This window comes from Dromiciops gliroides, chromosome 5 (genome assembly GCF_019393635.1).
Source record: "Dromiciops gliroides isolate mDroGli1 chromosome 5, mDroGli1.pri, whole genome shotgun sequence".
NCBI classification, from domain to species: domain Eukaryota; kingdom Metazoa; phylum Chordata; class Mammalia; order Microbiotheria; family Microbiotheriidae; genus Dromiciops; species Dromiciops gliroides.
The window spans coordinates 162,545,095-162,558,991 of record NC_057865.1 but is presented as its reverse complement, the minus strand read 5'-3'; the positions used below and the strand labels follow the sequence as shown (position 1 = coordinate 162,558,991).

Sequence of the window (13,897 nt, the reverse complement as noted above, 5' to 3'; positions counted from 1 at the left end):
CAGTGTTTTGAGGGGAGTAAAGTGTAAGACTGGAAAGGCAGAAAGGAGCCAGGTAATAAAGAGCTTTAAATGACAAACTAAGGACTTTATTTTTGATACTGAAGGTAAAAGAGAGCCAAAGGAGTTTACTAAGTGGGGGGCGGGTGGGTGGAGGAGGGTGGGTGGAGGAGGGTGGAAATGGGAAGTGGGGGGAGGAGAAAAGGAGGGGATGCTGACACGGTCAAACATATGCTTTAGGAAAATATACAGATTGGAGTGAAAACAAATCAGAAGGGCAGTCCTGGTGAATGACTGAAGAGGGCCTGGCATAGGTAGGCCAGTAAATAGATATATAAAATAGAGCATTTATTATGTGAATACTAAACGCCAGGCACATCCGGTGACAGTTCTCGTGGGGAAAAAGGGGGCAATATAGGAAGGATAGTGTGCAGATAGAAACGGTAAGATTTAACAATGGATTGGATCTATGGTGTGAAGGCATCAAAACTGAGCCTTAAAAGAAGGTTAAAAGACAAGGGAAGATGAGAGAGAAAGCCGTCTTAGCAGGCTTTGATGACAGAAAAATACATCTCAGGTTCAAGAAACATTAAGTATGTCAAGTTTGGCTGGAGCATAATCTAGATGAAAGAGTCACATCAGAAAATGAGAGTGAATAGGTAGATTGGAGCAATCCCAGGTTCCCCATTCTCGGCATCTTTTTCCTTTTTCAAAGGCCACCGTCTACATTTCTCCCCAGCTCTTAGGGCTTTCCTTCCCCAATCCCTTGCCTACCACTCACCACACTACTCGGTATTTATTCTTGAACATTTCGTTTCCCTCACGTACATAATAAGCTCCTAGAATGTAGGGACCACTTAGGGATTTTTTTTCCTTTCGACTTTGTATCGCCAGCTCCGAATACAGTACTTTAATGTTTGCTTAATTAATGAAATAAAACGTTTTCCCCTACACTCCCCCCCCCCCCGCGCTGGTTCACCAAGCTGCTCTTTTCTATTACTCAAGGCTTGCTCCAAATCCTTTCGCCCGAACTCCAGCACCCACCCCCCTCCACCCCCGCCACGGGTGCCGAGCCCCCTCCCAGGAAGCCCTCCCCCACCCCTGCTGCCCACAAAGATCCCCAGTCTCAGGATGCGAGCAGCACTCACTCACCCTTGTGGCAGTGGGAGAGGAAGTATGCCCGGGCCATCAGATTCTGCCTGTCGAACCGATCAATGGAGATGGCTGGATACTCCACCATCTGCCCCTCAAAGGAGCTCATGGCGCTCACGGGACCCGCTGCGCCGGCTACACAAAACAAACAACCGACCCTACAACAGCTCAGCCAGGATCTAGCCCGAGCCCCTGCTCCACCTCTTACTTCCTGGAGCCCGGCCCCGTCAGCGTCCCCATTGGCTGACACTAGTGATGGCCTCCACCTATGAGAAAGGCCCTCTCCGGGCGAGACTCGCTCTGGGCTCCCCGCCCACACACTTCCGGGTCGGCTGGGCGTTCTGATGCACTACACTATGAAGATATTCTTGAGTTCGCCTCAGCTGATTGCGGAGCATACACCTCCGCCAAGATGCCTCAGATTTTGATCAAAGTGGGGAGTGTGGAGTAATACGGAGGAATTCTCAAAGCGACTGGAATGAAATATGGGAAGAACTAATGGTCTCGGCTTGCTTCACTGTTGCATGGGGAATCAGCAAAGCAGTGCAGTACTAGGTGGTATGAATGGCTGGACCCACGCATCAAAAACAACAACAAACAGTGTGGTCTAGGTGGGAGGAAGAAAAACTTTTGCACCTGGCGAAACTGATGCACACCCAGTGTAGAACCACTGCCCCAGTCATCGGGTGAAGGACTGAATAGTGCTTGGAGCACTATCTCCTGGATAAAGCTGCCCAAAGAGAGAATGAAGAAGAGACCGCAGATGATCCATAAAAACTTAAACCTAGAAAGTTTGATTCAAATCCAGAAATGAAACCAGCCAGATATGATCCAACTGATATGGATGAGGATGAACTCTAAATACTCTCAGAAGCTAGAGGAAAGAAGGCCAAGAGGAAAGCAAGAGAAAAACGATGCAAAGAAGCAGGGTGCCACACTGCCCTCCAGAAGAAAAGGAAAAAGAAGAGAGATTATAATGCAGAAATTCCATGGGGGGGGGGGGCAGCTCCAGGTTTTTATGACACATCTGAAGAAAATTATCAGGCACTTGATACAGATTTTAAGTAGTTACAGCATGATCTCGATGGGGAGTTAAGATCTGAAGAAGAAAATAGATATAGGAAGAAATTCTGATTTTCCATCAGCTATTCTTCAGAACAGTTTAGTATGGAAATTTACCAAAAAAGAAGATAAAGATGAAACAGCAGCAAGAGCAGCAAATCAGTACTTTCTGCACCTTAGACCTTAGATCTTGGATGCAGAACTTAAGGAAGTTGTGAAAGTCGGCCAAGCAACTGAAATTGCACATCAAACAGCAGAGGAATCCACCATAATTCATTCTGCTTCCAATTCTCTTTTGTTTGAGTATAATGTCACCAAAAATAGTATCACTGACAACACCAAAAACTCTGGCTGCCCTTCCTGAAGGAAGCACAAAACTTGATGCCAACGGGGACAGCCCACTGAAAGGTAGTCTTTTTTTTAAAGTAATAAACATTTTTATTTATAGTTTTGAGTTCCAATTTTTATCCCTCCTTCCCCTACCCCCTCCCTGAGGCAGTAAGCAATCAGATATGGGTCATACATGTACGATTATGTAAAACAATACCATATTAGTCATTTTGTACGAGAAAACCTTAATAAAAGGAAAAAATGAAAGTAAAAAATAGCATGCTTCAGGCTGTGTTCCATCAACATCAGTTCTTTCTTTGGAGGTAGATAGTATGTTTCATCTATAGTCCTTTAGGATTGTCTTGGATCTTATTGCTAAGAATAGTTAAGTCATTCACAGTTCTTCATCAAACAATATTGCTGTCTCTGTGCACAACATTCTCCTGGTTCTGCTCACTTCACTATATATCAGTTCATATAAGTCTTTCTAGGCCTTTCTAAAATCATCCTGCTTGTCATTTCTTTTTGTTTGTTTGTTTGGTTTGGGGTTTTTTGCAGGGCAGTGAGAGTGAAGTGAGTCGCCCAGGGTCACACAGCTAGTAAGTGTCATGTGTGTGAGGTCAGATTTGAACTCAGGTCCTGCTGATTCCAAGGCTGGTGCTTTATCCATTGTGCTACCTAGCTGCCCCAGTTTTTTTTTTTTTCTGCTTGTCATTTCTTATAGCACAATAATATTCCATCTGAAAGGTGGTCTTAATATACCATGGCTTAAGAGTGACTTCTCTGGTGTGACTCCACAAGGACAGATCATTCAGACATCAAATACAGTCCTGTGCATGCCATTCAAGATTCCTCAAGGAATATTCTCCTCTATGTGGAATGACTCCCATACCAGTTGTTAGCACTATCCCAAGTAAAACCCCTCTAAGGAACAAGTTAAACATAAATTCTGAAGAGGTACTGCAGATTATAATGACCCCTCCTTGTGAAGCAGATAGAAAATCTCCATTTAAAGTTCATGGACCTTCCTGATCCAAAGAAAAGGAGACCATGAGATTGATGAAACTTAAGTAGAAGATGCTGTTGATGTAGATGCTCAAAAGCATAATGTATAAAGGAAATGCACAAAGCTGTTCAGAAGGATTTACCAAGACCTTCAGAAATAAATGAAACTATCCTAAGACCCTTAAACATATAAGCACCACTAACAGACCTACAGAAAAGTGAAGAACTAATTATTAAAAAGAGATAATCACACTGCTTCATTACAATCTTCTGCATCATCCTTATGGAGAACAAGTTAAAAATAAAAACCAAAAAACTTTGGGATTAGTAAGGAATAGTACTAAGCACATAACTTACCCAGAATTCACCTATGAAAAATTATCTGAAGATGAACTGAAGAAAGCTCAAAACCTTTTGACAGAGAAGATAGAAGTAGTAAAACAAGGAATAAGCCATGGCAGGCTTTCAAATGAAGGTTATAACCAGGTGTGGTAAGAATGTTACAGTCAAGTTTTATATCTACCTGGACAGAGCTGACACAGTAGTCAAGCTGGCTCACAAAAGGGACTGGATTAAATCACTTGAAGAGAGCCTTGAAAGAATAGGAAGCATATAACAGAAGCTAAGAGAGCTACAAAAATAGAAAAGAAGATGGAAATGTTCTTTAGTGGCTACCAATCTCTAGCAATGGAACTAATGAAACATTTGTATGATTTATGAGACCAAATAGAGCAAGTACACTTGGAGTTTCATACTTTTGAGAAACTGAGAAACATGAGGATTTTGCTATTACAAAAAGGCTAGAGTATCTAAAAAAGAATGTCCAGCAACAGCAAGAAAGAAAAAAGGAACTTGACCAAACACACACATTTGCTGCTGGAGAAAAAGTCAAAATACTGAAAAATCTTTTTCATTTTGTCATATAAAGAATTAAATACTGGTTTCCATCCTTCAGAAGAATAAAGCTGACATTTATGTTTATCAACAAATTTGCCTGTTATCTGCAACTTTCATTTATTATTAATTTTTAATGCAGTCCATCATCTAGAATCTTCTAGATTCCATGAGAATTTTTAGAGGTTAATTTATTAAGAAAATTATCATTCTTTTGGTAATGTCATGTTCCCTAAATTTAGGTTTTGCCCTTTAAACATCATATGTTTTTATTTTAAAGTATTCTTAAATGTTTTGCCTATGAGTAAATTCTTGAATAAAAAGTAAGTTAAAACTAAAAAAAAAAAAAGGAAGGATGGAGTAGTGGGAAGAGCTGCAGATCTAGAATTGTTCTGAGGTTTTTAGGGTAGAGGGAAGACAAACTATAAAGATCAATGACAAAAAATTTCACCCAACAAACACTGCAATTGGTATCTTATTGTCAATGTAGCTGAAATTGTAAAAGGTACCTGAAAGAGAGGCAACTGGAAAAGAACCAGGATAATCCACAAACGGTTATCAGCCTTTTTGATCACAAACTAATTATATGGTCTTAGTGCAAACAGGTGAGGACCACTCCCCCCCAAATATATATATATTTTTAATGTGATCTTTTAGGACAGGGCTTCTTAAAGTTTTTCTACTTGCAACCCCTTTTCAGCTGAGAAATTTTTACATGACCCCGGGTATACAAGCATATAAAATAGGTATACATAAGCTTTTTTGTTTGTTTTTGGTTTTTTGCAGGGCAATGAGGGTTAAGTGACTTGCCCAGGGTCACACAGTTAGTGTCAAGTGTCTGAGGCTGCATTTGAACTCAGGTCCTCCTGAATCCAAGGCCAATGCTTTATTGACTGTGCCATCTAGCTGCCCCCATCCCTACATTCAGTTATTTGTGGCCCAGCATGGCCCCCTGAAATCTATCTATAGCTGGAGAAAACTCTCAGCCCATATTTTTGTGTGTTTTTTCTGCCCCAAGGGTTCTTTTATTACTATTGGTGATTGTATCAGGAGCCTTGTGGGTTTAATGTCTTTCCTCTGCCATCTTGGCTCCGCCCCCTACTACATTCAGTTATGAAACACCATATGTCTGTTGTACTTTTGACCGATATGGGGTCAGGACCACAGTTTTAAAAGCTTTGTTTTAGCAAATTGGAAGGATAAATAAAAGGTCTCCAAAATCCTATGCCTAAGATGCCTAATTTCTGGACTATATTGTCCTTATAGTGCTTTCTGGGTCTAAAATTCCATGAATATGTAATATTCTTTTATGAAAGGCACACTGAATTGGAAAATCAAGGGAATACAACTGCATACAATTAGAAATGTAATGAATCTTGATATCAGGAAGACACAGCCTCTTCTAATAAGTTTGTGGAACAAAATGGAGTGGTGTTTAACAGCAAGAAAATACATGTAGATGTATTTGTAACTTCCAGAGTGACTGTACTAAATGAATGTTGACTAATTCATGTTAACCAGGAGGAAAGCCTCTAGTAGAATTGCTTGTAAGACATTGTCCTTAGCTCTGTCCTGTTTAATATTTTTATCAAGGAGATCAAAAGTATGCCTTTATGTTAGGCATGATTATTAATTTCTGGTTGTCATAAAACTTGAAAAGAAAGCCACTATTATGATGGATGAAAGGATGAAAATTCAAAATTAGTTTATCAGAATAGAAACTTTGGGATGAAGCAAAGTAGATGAAATTTAGTAGGAATAAACACAAAATTCTGCACTCAGGTTCAAAAAATCAACCCTACAAGTAGAGATGGGGAGAGACCTGGTTGATATGAGAAAGGCCTAGAGATTTAATTGACTATAAGCTTAATAAGAGTTGACAGTGTGACAAGGCTTCCAAATAAAATCTATGTTACCTTAGACTGTATTAATAGTTATCAATTAATTAAGCATATATTAAGTAACTTCTATGTCTATTCTAGACATTGAGGATACAAAGACAAAAATTAAACAGAAATAGACCCCAACCTCAAAGAATTTGCAGTGTAGCCCCATAAACATACATACATATATATATATATATGTATATATATATATACACACACACACACACACAGAGATATGTATGAGAGAGATGTATAGAATATATACAAATTGGAGAAGCTGTGGAAAAACTGCAACACTAATACATTGTTGGTGAAGTCGTGAACTGATTCAACCATTCTGGAGAGCAATTTGGAATTATGCCCAAAGGGCTATGGGACTGTACATACTCTTTGACACAGTAATACCACTACTAGGTCTGTATTCCAAAGAGATCATTAAAAAGGGAAAAGAACCCACATGTACAAAAATATTTATAGCAGCTCTCTTTGCGGTGGCAAAGAATTGGAAATTGAGGGAATGCCCATCAATTGGGGAATGGCTGAACAAGTTGTGGTATATGAAATGATGAACAAGCAGAATTCAGAAAAACTTGGAAAGACTTAAGTGGACTGATGCTAAGTGAAATGAGCAGAACCAGAAGAACATTGTACACAGTAACAGCAACATTGTGCGATAATCAACTGTGATAGACTTGGCTCTTCTCAACAGTGCAATGATCCAAGACAATTCCAAAGAACTCATGATGGAAAATGTTCTCCACATCCAAAAAAAGAACTGTGGATTCTGAATGCAGATTGAACCATACTGTTTCTACTTTTGTTTTTGTTTTTACTTTTTTGAGGATTTTCCCTTTTGTTCTGATTCTTCTTTCACAACATGAATAATGCAGAAATATGTTTAATATGACTGTACATATATAACCTATATCAGATTGCTTTCATCTTGGGGAGGGGGGAGGGAAGAGAGGGAGTAGGAAAAATTTGGAACTAAAAATATTATGAAAACTAATGTTGAAAACTATCTTTACAAGTAACTGGAAAATAATAAAATAATAAAATACTTTTATGATAGAATATATACAAATTAGATACAAGAAAATTTTAGGAGGAAGCCACTAGGTGATGGGAATATCTGGAAAGGTATGTTGAAAATGGTGGGGGAGCTAGATGGCTGGGCAACTAGATGGCACAGTGGATAGAGCACCAGCCCTGGAGTCAGGAGGACCTGAGTTCAAATCCAGCCTCAGACACTTGGCACTTACTAGCTGTGTGACTATGGGCAAGTCACTTAACCCTAATTGCCTCACCAAAAAGAAAGAAAGAAAGAAAGAAAGAAAGAAAGAAAGAAAGAAAGAAAGAAAGAAAGAAAGAAAGAAAGAAAGAAAGAAAGAAAGAAAGAAAGAAAGAAAGAAAGAAAGAAAGAAAGAAAGAAAGAAAGAAAGAAAGAAAAAGAAAGAAAGAGGTGGTCAGTATGAGTAGTAGAGGTAAAGAAGGGTTACATTTCAGATATGGGGTATAGCCAGTGCAAAAGCACTGAGATGAAAGATGGAATGCCCTGTATGAGGAAGATGAAGGTCAGCTTGGTTGGACCATAGTGTGCATGTATGTAATAAGTCTGGAAAGACAGAATGAGACATAGCTGCGAAGGGCTTTAAGTACCCAATAGAAATTTATATTTGATCCTACAGGCAATAAGGAGTCCTAAAGTTTATTGAGTAGGCAAGTAACATGGTTAGAATTGCGATTTAGGAATAATAACTTTGGCAGCTGTGGGGAGAATAGAACAAATGACGGTCTCACCACGTTGTGTCATGCTTAGAATAAAATGAGATTGGTTGCCTTTTTAGTAGTGAACTCTCTTTCACTGGAAGGATATGGAATGCATGGCCCAGAACTCCAACTCTGTTTACATGGGGTGGATTACTCATAGGGACCTTCTCATAGACCATTCTCTTTGGCTCATTTGCTCCCACCAGTGTAACTATAGTTTACAAGAATGAGATGAAAATGGAATGAAAGAGTCTTATAAACATGCAAATGTTAAATATTATTGTTACTGCTTTTGTTATTTGCTGAATATTACAGATATGGTCTGAACATGGCTGAGTACAAACTAAGCTCTGAGTTGCATGGATCAGAACCATGTTTAAGCTGCTTCCCACAAATTACTCGTTGCTATGTTTGCCTCCACCAAGAGTGCCCTGCCAGGGTATTACATTCCACCATGCTCATACCATATCTATGGTATTATATGATCAGTTCTAGTCTTCACATTCTAGAATGACATTGACAAACTAGAGCTTATCTAGGGAATAAGGATGGTAAAGAGCCTGGAGACTGAAGGAACTGAGTGGGTTTAGCTAGAAAAATAAAAGATTTAGAGTGGAGAGCATGATAGTTGCTGCAAATATTTGAAAGCCTAGAAAAAGGAACTTGAATTATCTTGTGAAGTCCCAGAGGATAGAAATAGGAACAATGGAGTTAAATTACAGGGAAGCTTAGTTTAGCTTATTATTGGGAAGAACTTTCTAACAATCAAAACTATCTCCACAAAGTGGGGCTGACTGCCTTATTTGGTAGTGAGTTACTTATCACTAGGTGATGGACACCAAAATCTATTCTTCCTTCCCTCTTCCCTTCTCCCTCTCTCCCTGAGGCAGTAAGCAATCAGATAGAGATTATACATGTGCAATTATATAAAATATGATCATATAAGTCATTTTGTTTAAGAAAATTCAAGTAAAAAAAATGAAAGTGAAAAATAGTCCAGAATTACAGCTCTAAGTTTATGTGGAATAGATTTAAGTTTAGAGAACTTCTTAAAATTATTCTTTTTAGCTTATTTGCCCCATCCACTGTAGCACAGGCCAGTCAGACCTGAATGAAACATATGAAATCAAAGCTAAAAAAGATAAAGAAAATAGTAAAGTAAATCAAATGCAGTAAATTAACAGAGTTCTTAGTACCCATACCAAATGTCTCCCAGTTGTACTCATCTGTTCTCCAATGGATTTTTTCCCAACCTAGTAAAAGCAGAAGATAGAAACCCATAGATGTTAAAAATGAGCATTGGCACTTCCTCTACAAGGGCACATCCCATGACTTCTTTTGCACAGTTATCTGGAGTGCTCAGTCTAGCAAGTGCTGATATTTCTTCACACAGCTGCCACCTGTGCCTTTTGTTCTCTGTAGCTCATGCCTTATCTAGTCATGCCTCTACTTAACCCTAGCCATGGCCCTTTGTTCTGTTCTCCAGCCTTTGCATCTGTTCTCTAGTCACCTTTCTAGTCTACCACTTGCATTTCTTTCATCTCAAAAATTTCCTAGCTGCCTATAATGGCCCCAAACTAGGTGCCATTTCTGCACTGTGTGGGCTCACAACCTTCTGAGAGTCATAGTTCTGAGTCTGTTATTGAAAAAGAAATAATAAATATTTTTATTTCAAGTTTTGAGTTCCAAATTTGAACCTTCTTTACCTCCATCCCCTCCCCCTCCCCCTGAGGCAGTAAGCAATTAGATATAGGTTATACATGTGCAATTATGTAAAATATGACCCTATAAGTCATTTTGTATAAGAAACTCAAGTAAGTGGGTCAAACAACAAATCATAGAAACAATCAATAATCAATAATCCAAGAGAATGACAATAATGACACAACATGCCAAAATCTACGAGATGCAGCCAAAGCAGTGCTTAGGGGAAATTTTATATCTCTAACTGCTTATATGAATAAAAAAGAGAAAGAGGAGATCAATGAATTGGGCATGCAACTTAAAAAGCTAGAAAAAGAACAAATTAAAAATCCCCAATTAAATGCTAAATTAGAAATCCTGAAAATTAAAGGAGAAATTAATAAAATTGAAAGCAAGAAAACTATAGAATTAATCAATAAAACTAAGAGCTGGTTTTATGAAAAAAAACACCATAAAATTGATAAACCATTGGTTAATTTGATTTAAAAAAGAAAACTCAAGTAAAAGAAAAAAATGAAAGAGTGTAAAATAGCATGCTTCAGTCTGTGTTCCATCAATATCAGTTCTTTCTTTGGAGGTAGATAGTATGCTTTATCATTAGTCCTTGATTGTCTTGGATCATTGTATTGCTGAGAATAGTTGTCATTCACAATATTTCTGTCTCTGTGCACAGTCTCTGTGCTGTCTCTCCTAGTCCTGCTTACTTTACTATACATCAGTTCATGTAAGTCTTTCCAGGCCTTTCTGAAATTGTCCTGTTTGGCATTTTTTTATAGCACAATAATATTGCATCACCATCATATATCACAGCTTGTTGAGTCATTTCCCAATTGATAAGCATCCCTTTGCTTTCCAATTCTTAGCCACCACAAAAAGAACTGCTATAAATATTTTTGTTCAAATGGGTTTTTTTCTCTTTTGGGGGATGTCTGGGATATAAATCTAGTAGTGGTGTTGCTGGATAAAAAGGTATGCACAGTTTTATAGCCCTTTGGACATAATTCCAAATTCTTCTCCAGAATGGTTGGATCTATTCACAACTCTACCAACAGTGGATTAGCATCCCAGTTTTCCCACATCCCCTCCAACATCCAACATTTTCCTTTTTTGTTATATTTGCTACTCTGATAGATGTGAGGTGATACCTCAGAGTTGTTTTAATGTGCATTTCTCTAATCGATAGTTATTTAAAACATTTTAATATGACTACAGATAGCTGATTTCTTTGTCTGAAAACTGCCAGTTCATATCCTTTGACCACTTATCAATTGGGGAATGACTTGTATTTTTATAAATTTGACTCAGTTCTCTATATATTTGACGCTTCACGAATTTGCATGTCATCCTTGCGCAGGGGGCCATGCTACTCTTCTCTGTATCGTTCCAATTTTAGTATATGTGCTGCCGAAGCGAGCACAGTTCTCTATATATTTGAGAAATGAGGCTTTTATCAGAGATACTTGTTTCAAAAATTCTTTCCCAGTTTTCTTTTTCCCTTAGAATATTGGTTACATTGGTTTTGTTTGTGCAAAAGCTTTTTAATACCTTTTGTATTGCTCTCTGTATCTTCTTTGGTCCTAAATTCTTCCTTCATCCATAAATCTGATAAAGAATTCTGTGCTCACTTAATTTGCTTATGGTATCACCCTTTATGTGTAAATCATGTACCTATTTTGACCTTATTTAGTATACAGTGTGAGATGTTGGTCTATACCTAGTTTCTGCCATACTGTTTTTCAGTTTTCCTGGCAGTTTTTGTCAAATGATTAGTTTTTGTTCCAAAAGCTTGGATATTTGGGTTTATCATATACTAGATTACTATAGTCATTTACTGCAGTGTAATTTGTATCTATTCTATTCCACTGATCCACCTCTATTTCTTTTTTTTTTTTTTTGGTGAGGCAATTGGGGTTAAGTGACTTGCCCAGGGTCACACAGCTAGTAAGTATTAAGTGTCTGAGGCCAGATTTGAACTCAGGTACTCCTGAATCCAGGGCCAGTGCTCTATCCACTGCATCATCTAGCTGCCCCTCCACCTCTATTCCTTAGCCAGTACCAGATTGTTTTGATAATTACTGCTTTATAATACAGTTTGAGATCTGGTACGGCTAGACCATCTTATTTCACATTTCTTTTCATTAATTCCCTTGATATCCCTGAGCTTTTGTTCTTGTAGATGAATTTTCATATTATTTTTTCCAGATCTAAAAAATATTTTTGATAGTTTAGTATGGCACTAAATAGATAAATTAACTTAGATAGGATTGTCTTTTTTATTATGTTGGCTCGACCTACCCAGGAGCAATTGATAATTTTCCAATTATTTAGATCTCACTTTATTTATGTGAAAAGTGTTTTATAGTTCTGTTCATATAGTTCCTGTGTTTGTTTTGGCAGGTAGACTCCAAAGTATTTTATATTGTCTATAGTTATTTTAAATGGAATTTTTCTCTTCCTATCTGTCGTTGCTGGACTTTGTTGGTAATATATAGAAATGCTGATGATTTCTGTGGGCTTATTTTGTAACTTGCAACTTTGCTAAAGTTGTTAATAATTTCAAGTCATTTTTAGTTGATTCTCTAGGATTTCCTAAGTAGAACACCATATCATATACAAAGAATGTTAGTTTCTTTTGTAGGCCTTTTTTTTTTTTGTGAGGCAATTGTGGTTAAGTGACTTGCCCAGGGTCACACAGCTAGTAAGTGTTAAGTGTCTGAGGCCAGATTTGACCTCAGGTACTCCTGACTCCAGGGCCAGTGCTCTATCCACTTCGCCACCTAGCTGCCCCAAATAGGCTATAACCAAGTCTCCATCATCATTTGGAGGTTTCCACTTTTTTTTTTTTTTTTTGGTGAGGCAATTGGGGTTAAGTGACTTGCCCAAGGTCACACAGCTAGTAAGTGTTAAGTGTCTGAGGCCTGATTTTAACTCAGGTCCTCCTGACTCCAGTGCCAGTGCTCTATCCACTTTGCCACCTAGCTGCCCCCTGTAGGCCTTCTTAATGAGGACTGTCTTTATGAGTGTCTGTGGTCAGAAAATATGATTATCCTGAATCCAGCCTTTTGATAATGAGTCTGCTTAAACTTAGCCAGAATGGTCTTCAGACAACAGATAAACAGTCCATCTACAAACTCAAAGTCTTTCCATTAGTCCATCTGGCTAGCCATCCTTTCCATCTTACCATCTATTCTGCTGCTTCCTCATCTCTTCCCACCTGGAACAGCTTCTCTGGACTGGATCACTGGAAAAAATTGTCCTATAGTTCCTTTGTTGTTATTCAGTTGTCTTCAGTCATGTGCTACGCTTTGTGACCCCATTTGGGCTTTTCTTGGCAAAGATATTGGAGTGTTTTGCCATTTCCTTCTCATTTTTCAGATGAGGAAACTGAGACAAATACGGTTAAATGACTTGCTCAGGTTCAGAGATTGTAAATGTCTGAGGCCAGATTTGGACTTATGAAGATACGTATTCCTGACTCCAGGCTGGCACTCTATCTACTGCACCACCTGACTGCTCTAGAGAAGTTAAATAACTCAGTTTTGGAACTCCCACTCTGAGCCAAACTATCTTGATTGTAAGTGGGTGAACAAGATTTCAATTAACCCACTATAGATGGCCTTAGTTCATGCTTTACATCCTATCTAGCCATCCACTGTGGCTATCTTGCCATCTACCCTGCCCATGCAGCACATCTTTTTCCCTGTTCATCTTGCTTTGGGCTCAGCAACAAAATCAATACAACTAAAATGGCTCCTGGAAAGAACATGACAGTTGCCTGTCCTATGGATCAATGACTCTCCAGAGACTCCCTTCCTTTCCTTTTTTTTTTTTTTTTTTTGGTCTCCCTCTATTAAAATGTAAGCTTCTCAAGGAGCAGGGCCTATCTCATTTTTATATTTACATCTCCATATCATAGCACCCAGCACACAGTAAGCCCTTAATAAATGCTTTTTATTCTTTTATTCAGTTACAAACTCACATACTACAAATTGACTCCATAAATACAAACAAAAAGACCTCACTCAGTTTCCTCATCTGTAAAATGAGGTTGGAATAGATAATCTCTAGTATACCTTGTAGCTCTATCTATGATTCTG

General features: G+C 38.3%; 1 protein-coding gene, 1 non-coding gene and 2 pseudogenes across 6 annotated transcripts in view; 2 read left to right on the top strand and 2 right to left on the bottom strand.

Moving 5' to 3' along the window:
* DCLRE1C (DNA cross-link repair 1C) overlaps nucleotides 1–1,365 on the bottom strand; it is a 36,112-nt gene extending 34,747 nt beyond the window's left edge. For 3 of the 5 annotated variants that reach the window (XM_043967423.1, XM_043967425.1, XM_043967424.1), the window contains exon 1: nucleotides 1,150–1,365. In XM_043967423.1, the coding sequence (XP_043823358.1) occupies nucleotides 1,150–1,258 (109 nt within the window). In that variant the 5' untranslated portion in view covers nucleotides 1,259–1,365. The remainder of the gene's footprint in view (nucleotides 1–1,149) is intronic. The other 2 variants (XM_043967426.1, XM_043967427.1) reach the window with 1 other exon arrangement.
* A 52-nt stretch (nucleotides 1,366–1,417) lies between these two features.
* On the top strand, nucleotides 1,418–3,443 carry LOC122728632 (annotated as a pseudogene).
* A 218-nt stretch (nucleotides 3,444–3,661) lies between these two features.
* On the top strand, nucleotides 3,662–4,472 carry LOC122728631 (annotated as a pseudogene).
* Nucleotides 4,473–11,109: 6,637 nt separating this feature from the next.
* LOC122730175 lies at nucleotides 11,110–11,217 on the bottom strand. Its single transcript, XR_006353389.1, has one exon. It is a non-coding gene; the product is annotated as a U6 spliceosomal RNA (small nuclear RNA).
* Between the last annotated feature and the right edge of the window lie 2,680 nt (nucleotides 11,218–13,897).